Here is a 26,601-nt window from a genome sequence, read left to right on the forward strand (position 1 = left end):
TATACCCTCTAGCGTACTGCGAGTTATCCTTTCTTGATGAAACCTCTCGCTTGGTTTTTACAGCAGGCCAGTTTCCCCTCGAGTGGAGGTCCTCTAACAATGAGCCGTCACTTCTGGCTACAAGGTCTGCTACACGATACTGCTAAGACTTCCACGTTAAGTCATCAATGGGTGACAAGCTGTGTGTTCTGGGAGAAGTCTCCCTTACACCGTCTACTTAAACAAATTCCCTCTCTGAATTGGGTGAGACCTGCCTTCCCAGTGCACCGACGGGGTTGCTCCTGTGTGTGTGTCCTTGGACACCTCAAAAGGCGACATCAGACGCCAGATTTCCCACGTTCACGGCATCACGCTGTTTCTAGAGTACGTGAGTCCTCTGGTGAAGCATGAGCTGTGACTTCCTGCTGAAGGCGGTCCCACACTCACCGCACCCAGCGTATTTGTCTCCTGTGTGAATTCGCTGATGCCTCATAAGGTGAGACTTTCTAGTGAAAGACTTCCCACATTCACCACATTGATAGGGTCTCTCCCCTGTGTGAATTCTCTGATGGATAACGAGCTGTGCCTTCTCAAAGAAGGCTTTTGCACACTCACTGCACCCGTAGGTTTTCTCTCCTGTGTGATTTCTCTGATGCTTAATGAGCTGCACTTTCTGAACAAAGGCTTTCCCACATTCACTGCATTCATAAGGTTTTTCCCCTGTATGAATTCTCTGATGCCTAAGAAGCTGTGGCTTCCAGGCAAAAGCTTTCCTACACTCACTACATTCGAAGGGTTTCTCTCCAGTATGGGTTCTCTGGTGATGAATGAGGCTTGACTTCTCACTGAAGGTCTTCCCACACTCCGTGCACTCATAGGGCTTCTCCCCTGTGTGTGTCCTCTGGTGTGAAATCAGGCTGGACTTCTGGGTGAAGGCCTTCCCGCACTCACCGCATTCATACGGCTTCTCGCCAGTGTGAGTTCTCTGATGTGTTAGGAGCTGGGACTTCCCAAAGAAGGTTTTTCCACATTCGACACAGCCATAGGGTTTCTCCCCCAAGTGAGTCTTCTGATGGCGGAGTAGCTCTGACTTCTTAAAGAACGCCTCCTCACAGTCACCGCACTGATAGTTCTTCTCTCCTGTGTGCGTCAGTTGGTGCTTGACGAGCTGCGGTTTTCTGATGAAGGCTTCGCCACACTCGCCACACTCGTAGGGCTTCTCCCCCGTGTGGATCCTCTGATGCCTGATGAGCAGTGAGTTCCTGCTGAAGGCTTTTGTGCACTCGGTACAGGCATAAGGTTTCTTCCCTGTGTGAGTCCTCTGATGTGTAATCAGCTGTGACTTCCAGAAGAAGGCTTTCCCACAATCACTGCAGTTATAGGGCTTCTCCCCGGTGTGAGTTCTCTGGTGGGTAATGAGCTTTAACTTCTGGGAGAAGGCCTTCCCGCAGTCGCTGCAGCCGTAGGGCTTCTCCACCGTGTGGGTTCTCTGATGTCTCTTGAGCTGCGACTTCCTGCTGAAGGCCTTCCCGCAGTCGCTGCAGCCGTAGGGCTTCTCTCCCGTGTGCGTCCTCTGGTGTAAAATGAGCAGGGACTTCCTACTGAAAGCTTTCTGGCATTCTCCACACCCATATGGTTTTTCTCCTGAATGCGTCCTCTGATGAATAGTGAGCAAGGACTTCTGGGAGAAGGCTTTCCCGCAATCGCTGCAGCCGTAGGGCTTCTCTCCCGTGTGCGTCCGCTGGTGGACGATGAGCTGTGACTTCTTACTGAAAACGTTGCCGCAGTCCACGCACAAGTGGACTCCTGTGTGTGTTCTGCGGTTTGCACGGGGCCATGACCCTGTCCTGCTAGCCTTCCTACATTTACTGCAATCACAGTATGGCTCTCCACCATGGGTTCTATCAGCTTTGATATACAATAAATATTTCTTATTGAGCTCATCAGGTTTCTTTCTTCCACGGTTATTTTTTGGAATAAGAAACTCAAGAGGATGTTTCAAACTTTTTTCACCTGAGCCACATTTATGGGGTCTCATTGCTAAATGAACAAAGTTAATGCTTGAATGAAATATTTTCCTAAAAACATCATATTCATGGCCTCTCTCCACACTTCTAAGCTTGTCTTGATTATCCTGGTGCCACATTTTGAGACTGTTATCTAGCCAGACTTCTTCTAAAAAGGAAACAAATGAATCATACTGTGTAAATCTCCCAATGATTATACTCATTGAATAAAACTGAAATGAGCCTAGGATCCCAATTAAGACAAAACAAAACACAAAAACCCTCCCAAATAATATCTACTTACTGGACTTTAGAAATTCTGACAGACACCGTATGTTAACTAACTGGAATTTAAATAAAAGCCTAAAAAATGTTTAAACAGAAATGAAAACATTTAAAAGTTACAAGTGCTTAGAAACATGAATTTTTAAACGAGAAAAGATGAAATCCACTCAAGGAGCAGTGACCATGAGCAATTTATACTCAAACACTGGAGAGACTATTAATCACTAATGTGACTATCTACTGTATGTCCAGGGGGAAGACGAGGGAAGAGCATGGGTAAGCACGCCCGCGCCAGGGGCCTCCAGGTGCAGCAAACGCTAGGAACAGCCCACACACAGAAAAGGACTGGCACAAACTGCTGAGTGCTACGAAGGCAGAAATACTGAATACAGAGCAAATACAGGCTATCGAGCTGACATTCGAAAGACAAGAAACAGTAGGTTCCTGTATGATCGTCACAGCTGAAGAACATTCTGGTTCAAGGCTGTCTCCCGAAACACCCCGTCACTGACTTCCCCATAAAGGCTCCTTCTTGCTAGCCAGTTTTATTTGTCTTTTTTGACATTTTAACTCAGTCTGTAATCTATAATGAATCTATATGTAATCCTACCTGTGCAAATCATTCCAAACCACAAGAAGCCTGTGCATAACACATTAGGACAGACTCTTCAGTACTCAGTAAGTACAACTGTTTGTGGTTTCCACAACATGGTCATTTATCGGCTATTTTAAAGTGAAAGTCTGTTTACCTTACAATAATCTTTACTAGTAATTGTGAGCCAATATTCCCAGGAGGTACCCTGCAAGTCAAAAGATTTGGCAAGAACTCAAATATAAGGCAAATACTTCTTTTCTGCATGATTTTGTGTGTGTGCGCGCGCGTGTGGGGTGGAGACTTACCTAATTCTCAGACATATCAGAATTTCAGAAAAAGGACCAACTAGAGCTGCTGATACAGAGAATAAAAGGACTCAGTGTCTGGAGCTTAAGTGAGTAAGATATTAATACTATTCATTGAGATGAAAAAGACTGAGAAAAAGTTTGGAGATTAAAAGCAAGAGTCAGGGCGCCTGGGTGGCTCAGTGGGTTAAAGCCTCTGCTTTCGGCTCGGGTCATGATCCCAGAGTCCTGGGATCGAGCCCCGCACCAGGCTCTCTGCTCAGCAGGGAGCCTGCTTCCCTCTCTCTCTGCCTGCCTCTCTGCCTGATTATGATCTCTGCTTGTCAAATAAATAAATAAAATTTTTAAAAAAATAAAAATAAAAGAGTCATACGTAGACGTTTAAGTGTGAAGTCCCCTTGAAGTGTATAAAAAATGGTTTCATGAAATCTGAGTAAAAAAATGAAAATTTTAAATTAAAATCAAAACGAAAAATAAAAATCAATATACATACAAGTAAATAAATAACATAAAATAATATTCAAGTAGTTCAACTGTATCAAAAAATATTTAAGAATTTAAAAATCTTGGGGCACCTGGCTGGCTCAGCGTGTTAAGCCTCTGCCTTCGGTTCAGGTCATGATCTCAGGATCCTGGGATCGAGCCCCGCATCGGGCTCTCTGCTCAGTGGGGAAACTGCTTCTCCTTTTCTCTCTGCCTGCCTCTCTGCCTACTTGCGATTTTTCTCTCTGTCAAATAAATGAATAAAATCTTTAAAAAAAAAAAAAAAAGAATTACAAAATCTTGGTGCACTGGGGGACTCAGTTGATGGAACGTCCGACTCTTGGTTCCGGCTCAGAGCATGATCTCGGGGTCCTGGGAGCTGACCCTGTGTCAGGCTCTGTGCTCAGCAGGGAGTCTGCTTGGGATTCCGTTTCTCCCTCTCTCTTCCTCTCCTCTGCACCCCACCCCTGCTCTCTCTCCAAAAAATAAAAGAAAAGAAAAGAGAAAAAGGAAAGGAAAGGAAACAAAAATCTTGTCATTCTGGAAAGCGAGTGTGTCGCTTACAGGTATTACGCAGGGCCAGGCACGGGTGAACCCACTTCTTTCTGTCGCACTCTGGTCCACACTGCCTGCATTTCACTTTAGTTTTCAACTAATATTCCTTCTTCCAGCCTTGATCCCCCTCAATTCTAGTTTCCAGAGAGCCAGTGAGCTTTAGAAAACATGATCAGGCTTTTTACCCCCTTGCTTAAAAAAAAACCCTTTAAAGGGCGCCTGGGTGGCTCAGTGGGTTAAGCCTCTGCCTTCGGCTCAGGTCATGATCTCAGGGTCCTCGGATGGAGCCCCACATCGGGCTCTGCTCGGCGGAGAGCCTGCTTCTCCCTCCCTCTCTGCCTGCCTCTCTGCCTACTGTGATCTTTCTCTCTCTGTCAAATGAATAAAATCTTAAAAAAAAAAACCCAAAACCCCCTGATAAATGCAAGCTTTTACCAGGGCTCAAATGCACAAACCCACGCTGGTCTCTTCCAACTGCTCTGCCTTCCTCTCGCGCACTGTCGCTCGCTGCTGCGCAGCCACACTGAGCTCCTTCGCATCCCTCTGATCCCAAAGGCCTCTTCTGCTCCAGACCTGTGCAATGGCTGCTCCTTTTTTTTTTTTTTTTTAAGATTTTATTTATTTGACAGAGAGAGAGAGACAGTGAGAGGAAACACAAACCGGCAGAGTGGGAGAGGGAGAAGCAGGCTTCCCGCCAAGCAAAGAGCCCGTTGCAGGGCTCGATCCCAGGACCCTGAGATCATGACCCGAGCCGAAGGCAGAGGCTTAACGATGGAGTCCCCCAGGCGCCCCGACGGCACGGCCGCTCCTCCTTTTTGGCTCTTCCCAGCTTTCAACGGGGCTCATTCAAGTGTAAACATCATTTCAAGGGAGCGTAAGGATATACTGTTTATTTCCTTTCTAGCACTTATCAAACAGGCAATCAGCTTACTTCTGTGTCCCCCACTAGAATGCAGACCTGAGGGCAGGGAGGGGTCTGTATTTCAGTGACGTACCCAGCGCGTGCAGGGAGTGAGGCCTCAGTGCACAGAGAACACTGTGCACTCGCAACTACGCTTCTAACGCGCTTCCTTCCTGTACCATGAATCTTCATAAAGAGCTCTGCATTTTAATACAAACACTTTCTGTTCAAATACTGAGTGACGGAATAAATAGTTCTCCATTTCCTTCTGCATTGAAACCCTGCTCCCGCATGACCCTTCCACTCGGTTCCTTGCGTCCCACAGGACAGCGGTCATGCTAAACTAATGGGTGAACACAAAGGTCTACCGTCGCAGACAGTATTTTCTAAGGTGCACATGCCCGGACCAAATCATCCCTGTGAACGGTACCCAGACCTCGGTCATGTCAAGTATTTCCTAGGGTGAGCCGAGACACTGGGAGGTGAAGACCGATGCACTAACGGATATAAAGAAGAAAAGCCCCGCCTTACCTGGCCCCGCAACACTCCACTAATGAGATATTTAATAATCACACACCATAAGTGCTACGGGGAGAAGCGAAGAGCGAGTCACCTGCCATCTTAATACATGGGGGGAAAACTGTTACGACCTAATGGTTAAAAACTGGTGAAAAATTCCAGGTAACCCCTGACCAGGGCCAGGGCTCCTCGAATACAACACTGGTGGCCAGAGATCTCCGAGAGGCCGGGAGTCGCTCTCGCCAGGGGAAGAGAGGGCTCTGAGTAGTGGCACCGGGTCTCCGTGGTAAGGGTATGATAACCACAGGCTCACGTGCGGAGAAAAATGTATGAAACATGTGAAGACACTAGTTCTAAGGGAGGCAGCCCTGACTTCTGGGCACAGGAATCGAAAACAAAGAAGAATGGGTAAGACGTTACCATACCATGAGGTTCTTCCACAGAAGTGTCGTGAAAACATCAACCCAGCCCACGGGGTTAAACCCAGCAGACTCTTGGCGGGTCACTGAGGAGCCTGGGGAAGAGGGACATCGAGGCACCGCAACGCGCCCGGCAGCTGCCCGCGCGTACAATGGAGAGAGCGGGGCCTCCCCACCAGGCTCCCGGTGCTCGGTTTTTGCTCTATATGCACGGATTCCCCTTCTACTCCCTTTGGGTTCAAGACAGAAATCTGACAAACGAGAGGCAGGAAAGAACACTAACAGAGGACTCGGCAGGCGCCCTGCGACAGGACGTGAGGAGCCCTGAGGAGGAGGCAGAGGGCCCACCCCGCGGAGTGGGGGTGCAGGAGAGGAGGAAGGGAGCCGAGAAGGTTGAAAGAGGACCCTTGTCCCGGAAAGCAAGGTCCCACATGCCGGCCACCGGCTCGTGCGGCGGCGGGGGGGTGGGGGGCCGGGGGAACGTGCCGCCACCAGCTCCACGCAAGAGGACACAGCCCGCCGTGCAGTTCAGGACGGAGCGCTCGTTAAAACGCAGGAAGCACTCAGGTCCCCAGCCCGAGCCAACTCTAAAGACGCAGGAACTTCAAACAGTTTTTACAAATAACATTTCCAAATAACTCTTCAAAACATCATACACCAGCTCTCGTCAGAAAGCCGTGATGCAGCGGGCACCGAACGCCACGCACCCGGGTGCCCCTCACCTGCCGAGGTCCGATGCGGGGCTGCTTCTGTGACCCACGGCTCTTCCGGCTCTGGCTTGAAAACCGCATCAGGTCTGATAATTTGATAACCTGTCAGTTGGAAACACGGACAACTTGGACCCGACTCCTCGGGCTGACAGACTCTTCCACACAGAGGAGATTTACTATGGAGGCTATAAGACAAAGCGAGCAGCCCAAAATCTGTCAGATGGGCACAGAAATCAGAATCTTTGACATCGGAAACTTAACCCCCAAGTCAGTAAACCTGAGAGCCCCCCCAGTTACTGAATACACACGGTTTACACACGAACATGCTTACCCAAGAAAACCAGATTGCTGTAGTTCTCCAACATCACGTCTCTGTACAAGCTCTTTTGAGTAGGATTAAGGAGCTGCCACTCCTCCGAGGTGAAGTCCACAGCCACATCCTCAAACGAGATCTGGAAAACGTCATCACGGTTAGAGCTGCAGAGGGGCTCCTGGTGGGACACAGGCCTTCTTCTCCAGCGAGGGAGGCAGCCCCGCCCATCTCGAACTCCGCGTGTCCCATTTGGTGTCCTGCTCCCCTCCAGAACGGGTGCTGCCCTTACTGACTCACTCCTTCTGGGGAGCCCTGACTTGCTCTCTCTGGGGGTGGGGGGTTCCAGCTGCCTGTGGCAAGGCACCGAGGCTACCAACTCCCCACGTGACTGAGCCTGGAAGGGGCTCACTGCCCTACTGCACCCTGTAAGGGAACCAGATGTAAGCTCGGCTGGCAGACTTCTAACCCAGAGAAGCTGTGGGAGAAATTGTGCTATTAGCCACTGAGGTTTGGGTGACTGTTACACAGCAATTGGTAACGCATATGATATCCTAACCTTGCGCTATACTTTCAGAGAAACAATAATGTCATCGAGCCGTTTTTCATTTTGAATTCACTCATCTACCCACACACCGATCCATTAAGAAACTGGATAGGGGACGCCCGCATCAAGGCCCCTTGCTCGGCGGGGAGCCTGCTTCTCTCTCTGCCTGCCGCTCCCCTTGCCTGTGTTCTCACTCTCTCTGGGACGCCTGGGTGGCTCAGTGAGTTGAGTGTCTACCTTGGGCTCAGGTCATGATCCCAGGGTTGTAGGATCAAGTGCTGCATGGGGCTCCTTGCTCAGTGGGGAGCCTGCTTCTCTCTCTGCCTGCCCCTCCCCCTACAGTGCTTCCTCTCTCTGAAAAATAAATAAATAAAAATCTTAAAAAAAAAAAGAAAAGAAAAGAAATTGGAATACGTTGTGTTTAAATAAGCACAGTGCTTCCCAAAGAAGGTGCCACTGGTATGTGGGGACAATTCTTAGCCGAGTCCCATGCAGCGTCAGACCTCCAGCACACTTGGTGCCCACCTGCTAAGTGACAGTCCTGTTTTACGGCTACTGCCAACACCAATGTTGACAACATCCCCCCTCCAACACGCTCCTCCCTCCGCGTCCGCACCCACATGCTAACATCTAGCTGGTCCTCCCCGTATCTTCTGGAACACATACAGGGAGCAGCTGGAGCTCCCCAAACCGCAAACAGTGCCAAAATATGGAGACGGGTAGAATAAAAAGCATGCTTTTAAAACTTTCCAGTCTTTTTAGGCCAGGAAAGAAGGTGTTACAGAGGCCATAAAACAAGTATGCAGAGGGTTTTGGGACAAAAGGCAAAGGAGCTACAAGGTGAAACCAGTGTGGACAAAGAACGTTGTGGGACTCCCCCTACTTGACCTCACGACCTCCTATAAAGCCACAACAGTCAGGACAACCTACTGTTAGGCAAGTGATAAGTACACAGACAAGCCAACAGAACAGCCAGCTTAGAATTACACCCCCCAAGTACGCTCAACTAATTGTGACAAAAGGGTTCCACGAAGAAAGGAGTGTCTTTGAAAAACGATGCTAGAACAATGGCATACCCATAAGCAAAAGAATAAACCTCAACACAGACCTCATACCTTATATAAAAATTAATTCAAAATGGATCACAGGCCTAAAGGGAAAACATAAAAGTATAAAGCTCTAGGAAAAAACCTGCATGATGCCGGATTTGCCAGTAAATTTTTAGGTACAACACTGAACACATGGTCAACTTAAAAAAAAAAAATCAGGGGCACCTAGGTGGCTCAGTGGGTTAAAGCCTCTGCCTTCGGCTCAGGTCATGGTGTCAGGGTCCTGGGATTGAGCCCTGCATCGGGCTCTCTGCACAGCGGGGAGCCTGCTTCCTCCTCTCTCTCTCTGCCTGCCTCTCTGCCTACTTGGGATATCTCTGTCAAATAAATAAATAAACTCTTTTTAAAAAAATCAATGAAATGGGCTTTTTCAAAATCATTTTTCTCTTTTTTTTTTTTAAAGATTTTTTATTTATTTATTTGACAGACAAATCACAAGTAGGCAGAGAGGCAGGCAGAGAGAGAGAAGGGGAAGCAGGCTCCCTACCGAGCAGAGAGCCCGATGCGGGACTCGATCCCAGGACCCTGAGATCATGACCTGAGCCGAAAGCAGAGGCTTAACCCACTGAGCCACCCAGGTGTCCCTCAAAATCATTTTTCTATGTGAAAGACACTTTAAGAAAAAAAAAAGGCACAGACTACGAGAAATATTTGAAAATCACTGAGCTGACAGAACACCTGTATCCAGAATAAAGAATTCTTGACACTCAACAACAACAAAAAAATACAATTAAAAAATGGACATTTCTAGGGCACGTGGGTGGCTCAGTTGGTTGGGCGACTGCCTTCGGCTCAGGTCGTGGCCCTGGAGTCCCGGGACTGAGTCCCTCATCGGGCCTCCTGCACGGCAGAGGGTCTGCTTCTCCCTCTGACCTTCCCCTCTCATGCTCACTCACTCTCATTCTCTCTCTCAAATAAATAAATAAATAAAATCTTTCTAAAAAGTGGGCATTTCTTGGAGGGAAACATAAGCAAAAATAAGCTATTAGGATGTCATAAAAATAAAAAGCTTCTGCAAAGCGAAGGAGACAATCACCCAAACTAAAAGACAACCCAGGGAACGGGAGATGTTTGCGAGTGACAGAGCTGACAAAGGCTCCGTGTCTCAAATCTACAAACAGCTGACACACCACCCAGAAAACACATAATCTAATTTAAAAGTGAGCAGAAGACATGAACAGACATTTCTTCAAACACAACATGGCCAACAGACTCATGAGAGCATCTCGATATCCCTCATCATCAGGGAAATACAAATCAGAGCCACAGTGAGATCCCACCACACCAGTCAGCATGGCTAAGATGAACAAGTCAGGAATGACAGGTGTTGACGAGGACGGGAGAAAGGGGAGCCTCCTACACTGCTGGTGGGAACGCAAGCTGGTGCGGCCGCTCTGGAAACCAGTGTGGAGGTTCCTCAGGAAGTTGAAAATAGAGCTGCCCTACCAACCAGCAATCACCACTACTGGGTATTTACCCAAAGATACGAATCCGCAATTCGAAGGGACACATGAAGGCGAGACTCGGGGGATGTCTCTGGAGACCTGGACCTGTTCCAAGTCCTGACTGATGCTGATGACATGAATTTACAAACGTTCGGAAACTCAGGAGGAGTCAGGCTCCTGGCTAAATGCTGAGACGTTTCAGGCCCAACCACAGGCAAACCGAAGGCTTTACCTGACCGGCCTCCCAGGGGAAGCTGTGGCACCATCAGTGGGGACTAGTATTGGGTCCTCACTACTGAATGTGCTATTGGTGCTGACTTACCGCCCATGTACACCCTGGCCGGCCTTCGCCCCCAAGCCCAGACAGCAGCGGCCACAGCCAGGGCCGTGACAGTGAATATACGGAAGATTGAACCTCCCTCGTGGGGTCTAGCTCGTGCCTGAGGCGAGCCCCAGACTGGCAGTTAAAGGAACCCTCCTGCAGGATGACATGAGTAAGTTCTGCTCCTAATAAGCTTGATTTTTTTTTTTTTAAGATTTATTAAGGTAAGATTTTTTTAAAGACTTTTAAGATTTTTTTAAGATTTTTTAAGATTTTAAGATTTTTTAAGATCCCCCCCGAAGGCGCCCCAGCCAGCCAATTCTTAAACGTGATGCATCTTTCTGGTTAAGTTACGTAATATTTGTTCTTCTTGCATCTAATCTTTCCAGACAAAGGGTCTAGATGAAAACAGATGAACTTTTAAACGTTTTGATTACTAAATGGAACACGCTGATACTAACAACAGAAAAACAAAAGCAAAATAAACCTAGCACCGGGACGCCTGGGTGGCTCAGTGGGTTAAAGCCTCTGCCTTCGGCTCAGGTCATGATCTCAGGGTCCTGGAATCGAGCCCCACAACAGGCTCTCTGCTCAGCGGGGAGCCTGCTTCCCTTCCTCTCTCTGCCTGTCTCTCTGACTGCTTGTGATCTCTCTGTCAAATAAATAAAATCTTAAGCACCCAGGGAAGCATGGTGCTAGAGAAGGTCACGACGGCCTTTGCTTTTTGGACTTGCTCCTGAAAGCTTTCTCCTCCGACTGGAGAGAACATAAACCAAAAGAAACAACTCTCAGGGCTGCCTTTCAGAGACTCTCGAGTAGACCGATGGCTGAACCAACAAAGACGTGACCGGGAGACGGCGAGGATAGACCGCGCTCCTGCGCTCCGCAGGCCAAACATACCCAGATGCCGCCCACATCTAACGAAGTGTGGACTGATGACCTGCGGTCGTGGACAAAGTGATTTGGAAGGAAATGCCCCCAGCAGTCCCTCTAAAACCACATTACCCAGACGGACTAAAAACCGCAGGGCAGAAGTGCCCACACTGGGGGCCGTGTTAACCTAACTTGGACTAAAGCAGCCCCTGCTGGGGGTCCCCTCTATAACTTCTGTTTCCAGGAGAACCATGTGTCCTCTGGGATCACGCTGATGTGTGTGCCCCAACGATCGTGACACTCTGTTAAGTCAAAAAGTAAAAAGACCTAAAGGTAGATACCCCCATCCCTAGCTTTTACCAAAAGAAGCAAAAACACTTCTACCTAAACAGTATCAAAATTACAACTGAGTGAATATTTATGGGGCCATTTGAAGGTTATTTGTAATGATCAGTTCTGCCAGGTGACTTGGGTTTCTTTCCTAGCGCTAGAACATAGGTAAGACGGGTGGTCCAGGCCCACTGGTTCGGTCCTGTATCGAACTCTGAGTTCTGAATTTTACTTCAGATTCAAGCCCTTCGTTCACACTGAGGAACTCTGTAAGGAATAGCACTGGGAAGCTCATCGACCGCAGGGTTTATGCCTCCCAGGGCAACCGTTCAGGACTTTGTCCACTTATCATCCACATGAACAACGCTCCAGACGTCTTCGGTGTAAGGCATCTTCTGCAAACGTCGGCTTCTACTGAGTAGCTAGTCTGCCTTTTGTCCGAGGAAAGCACGTACCAGCACTACCCGTGCTTCCCTTCCTGTCTGCACTCCGGGACTGTCTGAGGACAGCCTGCGGCTCACCTCTGGCAACAAAGTACCTCGTTTCCTACAGATCCGTGCTTCCACTGAAGACTTTGTATGATTCCATAATCCACCTTGTTCTCTGACACCGTCATTCCCAAGCTTATGTTTCTGATTATGGTTTAAATGTATTTAAGAGCTTTCCTATAAGCCTTGTCACGCCTATGGAAGAAGACTGTTGGAGAACAAAGAACTCACCTGGGACTTGAACATTTTCTGCGGCTTGAAAAATCGGCTCTGTTCTGCGACTCCTCTCCGTCCCGCTGCTCTGGAGAGGCTTCCGGTCAAATGTCTGTAAACCGAGAGGACACCCCTAGTCCCGAAGCCTCCTCCTTCTTATTTCACAGGAGTTCTCTTGCTCCTCAGTCATGGCCTGGAGATGCAGTGGGAATTTTATCTTAGATGATGTCATTACTCTGGGTTCTCTCTTACTGGGAAATCAAACAACTTGAATCAGGGCTGCAGCGTAAGAATCAGATGCGAGAGGAGCTCCTAGCAAGCCTGCATCAGGCGGGGTCTGCACCAGCCTGCACTCTGCAGCCCCTGGCGCCTGCCCGCGAATGCCAGACTCCAAGCACTCGCCCCACCGGTGCAGCCAGACGTGCGTAGAGAAGGATCACCACACCAAGATGCTCTCCACAAACAGACCCCTGGCTCACTCATTGTGCAGCATTATTTACTGGGAGCAATGACATGAAGTTACTAGTACTGGTGCTATAGAGTAAAATGCAACTTTCTTTCCCTTTTTTTTTTTTTTTTGTTAAATAAAACTATTTTTTTTTTAAAGACTTTATTTATCTATTTGAGAGAAAGTGAGTTAGAGAGCACAAGCAGGGGGAGTGGCAGGCAGAGAGAGAAGCAGACTCCCCACCCAGCAGGGAGCCCAATGCAGGACTCGATCCCAGGACCTTGGGATCATGACTGAGCCAAAGGCAGAGGGTTAACCCACTGAGCCACCCAGGCACCCCTAAAGCTATTTCTTTTTTAAGATTTTCTTTGTTTATTTGGGGCACCCGGGTGGCTCAGTAGGTTAAGCCTCTGCCTTTGGCTCAGGTCATGACCCCAGGGTCCTGGGATCGAGTCCTGCGTTGGGTTCCCTGCTAGGTGGGGAGTCTGCTTCTCCCTCTCCCTCAGTCTTCTGCTCTGCCTGCTTGTGCTCTCTCTCAATCTCTCTTGTCAAATAAATAAATAAAATCTTAAAAAAAAAAAAGTAAGAAAAAAAGGTAATTCTCTCTCATGCAAGAAAGGGAGACTCCTGTGACTTCTATTCAAAAAAGTACTTCAGAAAACCCGTAATTGTACATTCTTTCTCTGCCCCTTGGAAAAGTGTGTAAATGTTATCTAAAGCTAATAGGCCTTGTCTAGTTAACCACCCAGTATGTCTTTCCTAAGGACCTGGGAGCTATCTCTTTGACGTCACCCAGGAGGATCGGCCCCTATTTCCCAATCTCACAAAGGACAGGACCCTATCCAAGTGCCTGACTTTGGCACTTGCCCCCCTACCCCTGCCCCGGGGTGTAAAACTACCTCTTACCACAAAGATATGAGAAGGCGATTTTTCCTTTGGACAAAGGCAAAAGGCTAACACAGTGGCCACCTCAAGTACTGGGAAAATGCAGTATGAACTGCATGTGACAAATTATCCTTTACCTTGAGAACGTGTGCGTAACGGGTGTGCTGGCCTGGCTCCAGAGAACAGTGAGATTCTCCCTGTCTCTGTGAACTCTTCAGTGCGCTGCCTGCAGAGCTCAGGGCAGTCTTGTTCCAGGTTTAATTTTTACGCAACAATAAAACTGTTTTTCTTTTTCTTCCACTTTTGTGAAGAGACTTTTGGGTTGGCTGATTTGGATTTTCATTATCTCCCCAAGAGGCCAAAGAACTGAGTACAACTGCTATTCTAAGAACTTTTTAAGAGACTGCAAGCTACGTAACGATATCTTAGGCAGACTTATTGGAAAAAATAAAACCAAGGTTTCAGCTAAGTATAATAAACCAAAAATACGGGACACCTGGGTGGCTCAGTCGGTTAAGCCGCTACCCTCGGCTCAGGTCATGATCCCAGTGTCCTGGGATCAAGTCCCTTGCTCCGCGGGGAGCCTGCTTCTCCCTCTGCCTCTGCCTGCCACTCTGCCTCCCTGTGCTCTCTCTCTCTCTCTCTCACTCTAACTAATAAATAAAATAAAATCTTTAAAAATAAATAAATAAATAAATAGGACATCTTGATGCATACACATACTTACACCGTGAATTCCTTCACTGCTCATGGACCAGGTCACTTACATGCAGCAGAGAGGAGACGAGAGCCAGGCACTTCAGAGACGTGAAATCGCACCGAGATGTTATTTCCTTCCTAACAACATACCTGAAAAGAAATGTCCAAACATCATAGCACCCAACTTGGGGACAAGAGGGACAAAGTCCACGTCTCCTAGCGATCCTGCCGATGGAGATTTGTCCAGTACTGGTCTGTACCTGGGGTCCGGGAACGGCCCCTGAGCACCGTGCCCGTGGGCTGACAGGCTAGCAAGGAAGACTGAACGTGGTGGACAGGGCAGTGGGCACCTTTCCAGAAAATAAGCTGAACAAAGAGAGTGTATAGCCCCTGTAGAAGATGGACAGCAAGAGCTCTTTGTCCAAAGGCACTGTTTCGTTCACGCACAGGGAGAGGGTCTCCAACGTCCCAGTGGATATAGAGAAAAGTCAGCCGCAAATGAAAATTATGCCTGGAGGTTAGCCAACTGCCGGGTTCTGCCCCAGGGCAGCTGACCAGAGCAGAGCCGGAAAACCAGCCCCTTCAAGGCAGTTACGACCCACCCCAAGTTGGGCCGAGGGCTAGAAAGAGATGAGACAAGGCTGCCCCCAACACCACATGCTCGAGAACCCTCCGCAGCTCAGGCAGCAAAGCGCCTGCCCCGTGCAGACCGTGCGAAGGAAGCAGAAGGCTGTGGGAAGACCATGCGCATCACGGCGCACTACACGCAGAGGGCTGGAGCCAGATGCAGCTACGATGCTTCCGGGATGGAGGAGGGCACGGGGACTGAGCCAGCCAGCAAGGGGGAGGACCATATGGCCTCGGGTCACCGAGAACACTTAAACAAGGAAATATTCCAGGAAAAGAAGCAGTCACACATCAACAATGTGACGTGCAGGGTGAGAAGAAACAAAGAACAAAAAAGAATACGTCATTCAACAGAAGTCACTAAGTGGAAGTGTTGCCTGAGCCAGTGTGCGACCAAAACTCACCGGGACCCCCCCCCAAACCCACAAATACAACTCACACAGGTCCTATCACCAAGGAGGGCCTCAATCACACATAAGCCCCCACAGAATGACTGGACCCCCTCCCTCCAAGCCCACGGACAGAACTTAAGCCCCCGGAGGCTCCCACTTACCCACACTGATCACCTGAGAATTCTCCAGCCCCTCCTTCACGGATCACTAAGAGCCCTCCCAAGTCTCCAGACCTCACAACCACCAAGCCCCACTGTCACTCACCCCACTTGCCCCTCATCCCACCAGGACTGACTGCTGACCTTACAGGCGGTCCCTCTAGGACCTTCACTTACACATGCACATCCCCAGTGACTCCTCTAGCAAAACCCCTATCATCAACCCCCAAGTGACACAGGAGTCATCCATCAATGAAATCCGAAGTCTCGCCACAGCCCCACCCCCAATCAGATATTCACAGGACCCTCCATTCCTGATCATTCTAGGCTCTTCCTCACTCAGCCCCAAGCACCAGCCAAGGTCAGCCCCTCATCACCAATTCCCACAAGTTTCTCAACACTGATGCCACGAAACCCATCACTGGACCCCCCACATTCCCACCCAATAATCTTGACAGTCTATTCTATTTGTCGACTAGAAGTGGAGTCAGTGAATCCTAAACACAGAATCCCAAGTCCTCCTTCCTACAGTTGCCCATCCACTCACCCTAAAAGTGCCCTAGTCACTGTTCTCACAGAGCCCCTCAGCCTTGCTAGCCCCCATCACTACATTCAAGGAATTCCCAATGCTTAATCATACACCGCCCCAACCATTCACTTCCATGATACCCTATTTTCTAATCTACCCCATGCTCACCCACCATTCACTAATACCCCTACAGTCCTCCTAATCATCACCCGAAAGGGCCACCAGCTCTATATAAACACCGATAGGCTGGTACCTCCAACTCCTACACCACTGTCTGCTCACTCACACCCCCAACAGGCCACCCAGCAGCGCGCACCTAGACCCGTTGTCAAGCCCACAGGTTCTGTCCTGACTGATCAGCTGGCCCTCCAGTCCGCTGGCCGCTGATGAGGCACAGGACGAGAGTTTGGAGGACTGGTATCTGGCCTTCTCATAAGCCAACAAGGGGGCATGTGTTACGGGGTCCTCTGCAGCGCGCTCTTCCCTGGAACACACGGGGGCGGGGGAGACTTCTCAACCTTCCTGTGCTCCAGAAGCCCAGAGCTCAGGTGAAATCCAACACTGTCAGGAACCAACATGCCTTCCAGGCAACGAAATCCTCGGTCCACCAACCCTGAGCCCTCTAAACACCCCCAAAGCAGGCTCCCCACAAAGGCCTTACCACTTGTCAACGCAAAGGCACCTCAAGCACCCTGTTCTTCCCGCAAAGCCGCCCTCAAGCCGCATCCCCGACGGCACACACCCTCTCCCCCAGTCCGGAGCGCAGCCCCTGGAGGCTCCCGCGCCCGCATCCCGGCCAACCCCTCCAGTCTAGGCCTCCCGTCCACAGCGCCTCCCAACAGAGTCACCCCAGAGGCCTCCCCCACCACTTAACGCCCTCCGCCGGCTTCACAACCACTGGCCCCAGCCCCAGCCCACACTGACTTATTACCACACACACCCCAGTGTTTGGGCCCTCCGGTGCCCCCTGCTCCAGACCTCCCTCGGTGTCCTCATCACAGTGCCCGCAGACGGCCCCCTACACCCGCCCCGTCCCTACGCACCCCAACCCCCTAAACGCTGTCCCCAGACCGCGCCGCCCCCACGCCCCGCCCCGCCCAGCAGGGAACCGGCGCCTGCGCCGCGGGACCGTCCCCCCCACCTACCCCCCGGTCCTCCTCGCACCCGGCTCCGGAGCCAGTTGGCGCGTGCTCCGGGGTTACCACGGGGCCCGCACGGACACCGAGGCCGCACCAGCCCCGCAGCCTCGCCGCCCCGCCCCCGCCGCACACACCCTTCGGCTCAGGCCCTCAGCGGCGGGATTCACGCGGCCGACGGCGGAAGGGCTCGGCCGAACTACATCTCCCAGAGGGCTCTGCGGCGGGCCTCTTCGGACGGCAGGTCGGCGGTTTCCGGGTGGCAGGCTCTCAGCGCGGCCCGGGGCTTCCTGCGTCGGGGCTCCCGGGCACGCGGGGTGCGCAGCCGGGATCGCGCGTGCGAGTGAGTGTAGGTGGGTCTGCAGGGGGAAGCTCTGTGTCCGGCCCATTCTCCATGCTGGGTCGAAGTCATGTGCGAATGGTTTCGGTAAGTTTTGGAACATCCAACCAACAGCACTGACAGACGGAATGAAAATAAACGAAGTGAGGCATTTGGGGAGAACATGTCGTTGTGGAAAGAGGAGGAAATCATGAGTCTAAAAGCAGAAGTTGGGGGACCGAATAGCAGAAAACAACGCGATGAGCCAGTTTTTAAAAACAAAATATAAACTCTTGCTAGCAGTTTTTATCCGACGGGGAGGAACCCCTCCCGGGAGGTCGCTCCGACGCACGCGCCTGCGGTCCTGCGCTCCAGGTACACCTTCTCCTCCAGACGCCGCTTCCCCGGCTCGCCGCGGCCTGCCCTGCGGGCTCCTGGCAGCGGCCGGAGTGGTTACCGACGGACAACTCGGGCTCGTCCAGCTGCTGGTGGTGGTCGAAGGCCCCGTCATTGCAGAACCCGAGAACCGCGCTGGCCGGAGGATTCTCGGCAGATGCCCGGGAGCGCAGACTGCGCAAGGTGGCCGGCGGCTTCCCCAGACCCGCAGAGCAAGGTCGCCTGTGCCGCGGGCCGTAGGGTGCGGTTCACGCCATGCCCGCTCCGGTTTCAGTTTCAATGGCTGATGGACGCTGCTGCATGGAAAACCCGATGCTCCGCAGCCAGTTTATCCTTAATATTGTTCTTTGTGGCTCCGTCTTAGGGACGAGTCCACACCTGGACGCAGTTTGCTCATGGTTTGACTTAAATGACAGTTTCCGGGCGCCGGGGCGGCTCAGTAGGTTAAGCATCTCCTTTGGCTCAGGTCCTGATCCCGGAGTCCCCAGATGCAGCCCCACGTGGGGCTCCCTGCTCGGTGGGGAGACGGCTTCTCCCTCTGCCCCTCACTCCACTCTCGTGCTCCCTCTCGCTCTCTCTCACATAAATAAATAAAATAAGATGGACACTTAAGTGTGTAGTCACTTTCCACCCGACTTACTTTGGTACTAATTTCTTGATGAGTTAGTAGATTTCCCGAGTGAATTGGATCAAACTGTTGAGTGTGTTTTAAAAGAGAAGGCTTTTTTCAAGTACGCAATTTTTTTTCCACGTTTTTATTCAAATAACAGCTGGTTTACATACAATGTAACATTAGTTTCAGGTGTAGACTCTCGTGCCTGGGGGCGCCTGGGTGGCTCAGTGGGTTAAAGCCTCTGCCTTCGGCTCAGGTCATGGTCCCAGGGTCCTGGGATGGAGCCCCATGTCGTGCTCTCTGCTCAGCAGGGAGCCTGCTTCCCCCTCTCTCTTTCTGCCTGCCTTTCTGCCTACTTGTGATCTCAGTCTGTCAGTCTGTCAAATAAATAAATAAAATCTTAAAAAAAAAAAAAGAATCTCGTGCCTGATCATTCACATCCAACACCCAGTGCTCATGCCAAGTGCCCCTCTCATTTAAGTAGACAATTTAGTTAATACCCCCGTAACTAGTTAATCACACTTCACAGTGGGAGTGGGACCTGTTCTCTCGGTTTATTTTGGGTAAAGTTGGATCTTGGTCTAGAAGTCTCTGATGTGTAATGAAATCTTAATGGTATCTAAAGACTTATTTAGGTTCATAGAGTGTGAATTCTTCAGTATGAATTCTCTGATGTTTAATATGGCTTGAGCAATAACTAAAATTCTTCCCACATTGCGTATAGTTAGAAGCTCTGTACTTAGCCTAAATATCCTGTCATTTGATAAGGGGTGAATGACACTTAAAGGCCTGTCAATATTCATTGCATTTAGAGAGGTTTTCTACTTTATGAGCTATCTCGTGTTGAATACTGTCTGTTCTGTACATATGGGAATTATCTTCGTAGAGCTTGGTTCCAGCTCGAATTTTCTGATACTGGGTTAGAAATCACTAAAGGTTTTTTCAGATCTAAAATGTTCATAAGGGGTGCCTGGGTGGCTCAGTGGTTGAAGCCTCTGCCTTCAGCTCCGGTCATGATCCCAGTATCCTGGGATCGAGCCCCGCATCGGGCTCTCTGCTCAGCAGGGAGCCTGCTTCCTCCTCTCTCTCTCTGCCTGCCTCTCTGCCTACTTGTGATCTCTGTCAAATAAATAAGTAAAAATCTTAAAAAAAAATAAAATAAAATGTTCATAAGTGGGGTGTCTGGGTGGCTTAATCAGTTGAGTGTCTGCCTTCGGCTTAGGTCATGATTCCAGGATCCTGGGATCAAGCCCCACAATGGGTTCCCCGCCCAGCGGGGAGCCTGCTTCCCCCTCTCCCTCTGCCTGTTGCTCTGCCTGCTTGTGCTATCTCTGTCGAATAAATAAAATCTTAAAAAAGTTTTTAAATGTTCATAAGCTTTTTCTCAAGTAAGAATTATCAGATAAAGACTAAGTTTTGTGTATTGACCAGCAAAAGGCATTTTTTGCTTGGTGCTGAAATGTCTTCTGATTTTCCTTATGCTCTGTATACAGCTTTTACATTCCTAATTCTCTCTGAAACAGGAACATTTACGCACATAGCTTAAAAGTTGTTCCATTGTTTTTGTTTGTTTGTTTGTTTGTTTAAAGATTTTATTTGACAGACAGAGATCACAAGTAGGCAGAGAAGCAGGCAGAGGGAGAGAGAGGGGGAAACAGGCTCCCTACTGAGCAGAGAGCCCAATGCAGGGCTCTATCCCAGGACCCCAGGATCATGACCTGAGCCGAAGGCAGAGGCTTTAACCCACTGAGCCACTCAGGTGCCCAAAGTTGTTCCATTGTTTTATGTTGGGATGAGTAATGTTCATAAATATTCTAGACTCCGAGTGTGAAAAATGAAAGAACAAAAATATCTTATTTGATTTACTACTTTGGAAGAAAGATAAATTTTTTTTTTTAAGATTTATTTATTTTTAGAACAAGCAAGAGCAGAGAGCACAGGGGGAAGAAACAGAGGGTGAGGAAATCCCAGGTTGATTCTGCACTCAGCATGGAGCCCAAAATGGGGCTCAACTCCATGACTCTGAGATCATGAGCTTGAGATCACGACCTGAGCTGAAACCAAGAGTTGCACGTTCCACTGCACCAACCAGGCACTCCTGGAAGGAAGGAAATTTCTTTTCTTTTTTTTTTAATTTTTAAAAAAGATTTATTTATTTGACAGAGATCACAAGTAGGCAGGGAGGCAGGCAGAGAGTGAGGAAGGGAAACAGTCTCCCCGTTGAGCAGAGACCCCGACGTGGGGCTCGATCCCAGAACCCTGGGATCATGACCTGAGCTGAAGGCAGAGGCCTTAACCCACTGAGCCACCCAGGCGTCCCTGGAAGGAAATTTCTATACTACAAGTACGATCATTAAACTTTCAGTGATGTCAATGAAACGTGACTGGCACAGACAGCTCTCAGTTATGGATTTGTAATCCACAAATTGGACAATAACCCTGAAAATAAGAAGATTTTTGTCTAGGAAAGTGAGAAAGGGATATTAGAGAAAGAGTTAGGTAAATCAGTGATTCTCGCACTTTGGCAAGCATCATGTTTACCTAGCAAATTTATTAAAAGTACAAATGTCTACGTCTCGTCCTCTGGATAAAGAACACATGTCTTAAATACCCGGTTAAGTAATTTCTTTGAATCCTAGACTTCAAAAACTACCGAAAGGGAAATAATACAGGAAAACATTGTGAAGTTCAGGATCAGAGAAAGCAGCTTGGGATCATAGTCTTCACTGTACATCTGGGATCACGTAAGAAGTGGTGAGCTCTCTTCCACCAGTCTGTAGTCCCTCCGTCCTCCAAATCATTCTGTAGCTGTTTTAACACTTAGCGTTTTTAAAGATTTTATTTAGGGGCACCTGGGTGGCACAGTGGGTTAAGCCTCTACCTTCAGCTCAGGTCATGATCTCAGGGTTCTGGGATCAAGCCCCACATCAGGCTCTCTGCTCAGTGGGGAGCCTGCTTCCCCCTCTCTCTCTGCCTGCCTACTTGTGATTTCGCTCTCTCTCTCTCTCTCTCTGTGTGTGTGTGTGTGTGTGCCAAATAAATAAAAAGATTTTATTTAATTAAATTATTTTAGAGAGAGAACACAGCGGGGAGGGGCAGAGGGAGAGAGAGGCTCAAGCAGATTCCCAACTGAGCGTGGAGCCTGATGCAGGGCTCTGAGATCATGACCTGAGTCAAAACCAAGAGTTGGCTGCTTAACCAACTGAGCCACCAGGCGCCCCAACATTTATCCTTTTTAAAGATTTATTTATTTATTTTAGAGAGAGTGCCCGCAAACGGGGGGAGGGCAGAGAGAGAACCCCAAGAAGACTCCCCACTGAGCACAAAGCCTGACATGGGGCTCAGTCTCACGACCCTGAGATCACGACCTGAACCAAAATCAAGAGTCAGATGCTCAACTGATTGAGCCACCCAGATGTCCCCATTTATTTTTTCAAAATATTTATTTATATCACTGCTGCTAACCCAAAACCTCCAGGGGTTCCCTGCAACCATACACACTTCATAATGACAAGAATAACAACAAATGTAATAATACATAACAGTTACTGAGTACTTTTATTTAAATCAGTGCCACAAAGGTAACTGAACTGAATTCAACCTAAATGGTCTAAGTTGTGACTTATAAAAGAAAAATACAGCACAGGCCTATTTGTAGAGTCTATGTGAAATTTCAAGTTCAACTTTTCAGAAGGAAATATAAAGAGAAATTTTTTTCTAGCTAGAAAAAGATTTAGGTCACTCTAAGTCTACATACCTGGTTGAACTCTGGAAGTCATTATTGGTTTAAATACTACTTTTTATCATATCCTGTAAGGATATATAATTGGTATATATTAAGTATAAACAGCGGTATGTCCAGGGTATGTCCCGCCCCCCCTTTTTTTAAGGAATTTGTTTAGTTATTTGAGAGAGAGCGTGAGAGAGAGCACAAGCAGGGTGAAAAGCAGAGGAAGAAGCAGACTCCCCACGGAGCGGAGGGCCTCATGTGGCACTCGATCCCGGAACTCCAGGATCATGACCTGAGCTGAAGGCAGACACCCCAGGTATGTCTTACAACGGTTTTGCCTAGTTCTGCTTAAATGCTGGCTTTAAAACAATACGCTGATTTTTCCGCAAAATCTTTAACCTGGTGGTTTTACCGCCTTCGGTGTTGTAGCGGGCACTCTGGCATCCAGGCTCCTTCAGGACAGAGGCACGTGTTTCTCCAGACACCGGCTGCGGTGATTTTAAGGGGCCATAAATGAGTCCCTCTCAGGAAATTGCCCTCACCTGAAGGGAGAGGCCTTACCCAAGGTCAGCCTCCTTGGATTCAGCTCAGACCCTAAAACTGGTCAACATAAAGGTGCAAAGTCCCCACTCCTTTACCCCAATTTGGTCATCTCTGAAAGGCCAGTTTCAGAGATTTTATGAGATCAGCTGAGGCCTCTGCTGTGAAAGCATCACTGTTCAACTTTTCCTTCCCTCATTCACTCCCAGGGGTCGATCGGGAGAGCAGTCCCTAATACGCCAGCTGCTTGTAAGTCTGTATCCTGCAAAACCCAACTGACTGCATGTGCATACTTACTGTTCCAACTAGCTTCTAAGTCTGTGAGAGAAGTAAATTTCTCCTCCTTTGCCATGTCCCTTGTATTAAAGTTCTATGTTTATATAGTAGATACTCTATAAGAACACAGAAATAAGGGGTACCTGGGTGGCCCAATGGGTTAAGCCTCTGCCTTCGGCCCAGGTCATGGTCTCAGGGTCCTGGGATCGACCCCACATCAGGCTCTCTGCTTGGCGGGGAGCCTGCTTCCCCCTCTCTCTCTGCCTGCCTCTCTGCCTCCTTGTGATCTCTGTCAAATAAATAAATAAGATCTTAAAAAAAAAAAAGAAGACAGAAATAAGAAAGAAGATCAGGGAAGCTAAGACAGAAAAGAAACTATTCTGAAAAAGACTATTCTAAGAATGAAGAAATAATTTTTCTAGACGTATCCCATATAAATTAACCAACAAATCCAATACCTAATTTTCCAAACATGGGAACAAAAATAAATACGAGCATTTAAAAAAAATTTCTTTGAAGTTTCATGCTTGATTTTTTTTTTTGAAGATTTTATTTTTGTATTTGACAGAGATCACAAGCAGGCAGAGAGGCAGGCGGGGTGGGGGGAAGCAGGCTCCCTGATGAGCAGAGATCCCAATGTGGGGCTTGATCCCAGAATCCTGGGATCACGACCTGAGTCGGAGGCAGACTCTCAACCAACTGAGCCATCCAGGCACTCCAACATGAGCACTTTTAAGTAGAAAAGAAAAAGAAAAGACAGGCGGGCAGGAAATAAGAAATGATACCATGACATAAAGTCCATAGGGATAATTTATGTAGTCCAAATTACAAATCATACCACAGTTCATAAACAAGAGATCAAAGTTCATTAGAAAAGACAAAAATTAATTTTTGGAGACTTTGAGACATCACCTGAACATTGAGAATGTTACACTGCTGCCTCATGCTCTGACTTTCCAATTAACAGGAATAATCCACTACCAGTGGAGTCAGTAATGCTAGAACTAGACCTGAAAATTTTTATTTTGGCCTGCTCTACATCCATTCCCTTTCTTTTAATAGTTCATCTCTACTTTTTAAGGAAACAACCCTTTTCCTGTGTTTAGTCTGTGTGGTCAGAGAAGCTTAGGACAATGAACTGCTGGTTTTATGTAGTGGACCAAGACCTGGACAATCAATCATTGTGAGTCTGGTTCAGGGCTGGGCATCTGACCTTTTGAGAGTCAATCCCTGCATACTTCCCAGAACCCTTTCGAAAGTATGTGTATTTTCCTTTGCTACTTCCTGAGGAAAACTTGACTGAAAGTTAGCCAACTGGGAAGAAGAGAAAGGGAGACAGTAATCTGTAGGTGATTGAAGCCCTGCATCCAGCCGTTCCTGAAGCTTGACCTCCTCCCTAACTAAGGGCATTTCCTCTGTTAGTTTAAGCTACTTTGAGCAATATTTCCAGCATCTGCATTCAAGATTTTTTTTTTTAATAAAGATTTTTATTTATTTATTTGACAGAGAGATCACAAGCAGGCAGAGAGGCAGGCAGAGAGAGAGGAGGAAGCAGGCTCCCTGCTGAGCAGAGAGCCCGATGCGGGGCTCGATCCCAGGACTCTGAGATCATGACCTGAGCCGAAGGCAGCGGCTTAACCCACTGAGCCACCCAGGCGTCCCTGCATTCAAGATTTTTAATACAGACTTAATGAATTAATTACATATGGTGTTTCCAGCATCAATTTCATTCCAATACTGAAAAAAAAGGTAGGTCACTGAAAACAAACAAAAAAGCAAATCACATGTATGTATTTATCAACTGTTGCAACTCAACTTTCTTTAATCATTTGGATCTCCCAGAACTATTTTTTTTTTAATGAACAGAATGGCTTTGTTTGTTTAAGTAAACTCTACAGCCAGCTCAAACTCATGACCCCAAGATCTCGAGTGGAATGCTCTACCAACAGGCTGCCTGGCGCAGGTCAGAATGTTATCTTTGTGTTGATTTCTATCATATCTTACATATGGAAATGTCTCCACTGGTCTCCACTTTCTGTATACTGTCATCAGTCATTCTTACGGTGTCTATTTCTCTCATGGACTTTTCCAGGATATCCGTCCATTCTTTTTTATACGTTTCCAACCCTAGACCCTAAAATAGTTCTTCCGTCTTCCATAAAAATAGTTCTGGATCATTTTAGGCCAGTAGAACCTTTTCACCATAATACATTCACTCATAATTATGAATAGCGAGACTTGGATTAGCAGGAGACTAAAGTCCCCAAGATGGAAAGGTCTGGGAAGACTTTAGGATTAGGAATGATGCATTTAAATTTATTTAAATGACATAAGATGGCAATCCCAATGGGAGGATAGCCTAAGAAAGGTCTTAAGAGGTAAATTTGCTTCAATCAGAGTAGTAGACATAGAAAATATTTTTGCAATTTGCTAAAAATATAATCTTCTTGGGAGTTATATGAAACTGACTGAGTAGCTCTGGATTCAGCTAGAAAGGGAAGATTAAATTAAAGGTAAGTGGAATAATGGAAAGAGTTTGGGTTTGGATTTCTATCTATCTGGACTTTTTTTTTTTTAAGATTTTATTTATTTATTTGACAGAGAAAGATCACAAGTAGGCAGAGAAGCAGGCAGAGAGAGGGGGAAGCAGGCTCCCTGCTCAGCAGAGAGCCTGATGCGGGGCTCGATCCCAGGACTCTGAGACCATGATCTGAGCAGAAGGCAGAGGCTTAATCCACTGAGCCACCCAGGCGTGCCTATCTAGACATATTTTTTTAAAGATTATTTATTTATTTATTTGACAGAGATCACAAGTAGGCAGAGAGGGAGAGGGAGAGAAGCAGGCTCCCCACTGAGCAGAGAGCCCCATGCGGGGCTCGATCCCAGGATCCTGGGATCATGACCTGAGCCGAAGGCAGAGGCTTTAACCCACTGAGCCACCCACGCACCCCCCAAGTAAATTTTTTAAAAAGATTTTATTTATTTATTTGACAGAGATCACAAGTAGGCAGAGAGGCAGGCAGAGGGAGAGAGGCAGGCAGAGGGAAAGGGGGAAGCAGGCTCCCCGCCAATCAGAAAGCCCGATGTGGGGCTTGATCCCAGGACCCTGGGATCATGACCCGAGGGGAAGGCAGAGACTTTAACCCACTGAGCCACCCAGGCGCTCCAAGCCAAGTAAATTTTAAAGATCTAATTGACTTTATTATTCAATTCATGAATCCGGCACCATCCCATCTAGCAGGCAGAGGGGAGCTCCAAAGGGCTACAGAAAGGGAAAGGTTGGGACGCCTGGGTGGCTCAGTTGGTTAAGCAGCTGCCTTCGGCTCAGGTCATGATCCCAGAGTCCTGGGATCGAGTCCCACATCGGGCTCCTTGCTCATCAGGGAGCCTGCTTCTCCCTCTGCCTCTGCCTGCCATTCTGTCTGCTTGTGCTCTCTCTCTCTCTCTCTCTCTCTCTCT

The 26,601-nt window shown here is 48.3% G+C and overlaps 1 protein-coding gene across 5 annotated transcripts; it reads right to left on the reverse strand.

Moving 5' to 3' along the window:
- ZNF605 (zinc finger protein 605) lies at positions 1 to 14,611 on the reverse strand. Of its 5 annotated transcripts, XM_032849230.1 has the most exons (5): positions 14,455 to 14,611; positions 12,413 to 12,587; positions 7,089 to 7,209; positions 6,770 to 6,859; positions 1 to 2,154 (listed from the first exon to the last, which is right to left on the reverse strand). In XM_032849230.1, the coding sequence occupies exons 2-5, from the start codon at positions 12,425 to 12,427 to the stop codon at positions 359 to 361; spliced, it is 2,022 nt and encodes a 673-aa protein (XP_032705121.1). In that variant the 5' UTR covers positions 12,428 to 12,587; positions 14,455 to 14,611; the 3' UTR covers positions 1 to 358. The 5 variants fall into 5 exon arrangements, with proteins under 5 accessions (XP_032705121.1, XP_032705120.1, XP_032705122.1 ...); XM_032849229.1 differs by lacking the exons at positions 12,413 to 12,587; positions 14,455 to 14,611 and adding an exon at positions 12,232 to 12,405; XM_032849231.1 differs by lacking the exons at positions 6,770 to 6,859; positions 12,413 to 12,587; positions 14,455 to 14,611 and adding an exon at positions 12,232 to 12,405.
- Positions 14,612 to 26,601: the final 11,990 nt, after the last annotated feature.

Source organism: Lontra canadensis, unplaced genomic scaffold, assembly GCF_010015895.1.
Source record: "Lontra canadensis isolate GAN:19392208 unplaced genomic scaffold, GSC_riverotter_1.0 scaffold220, whole genome shotgun sequence".
NCBI lineage: Eukaryota > Metazoa > Chordata > Mammalia > Carnivora > Mustelidae > Lontra > Lontra canadensis.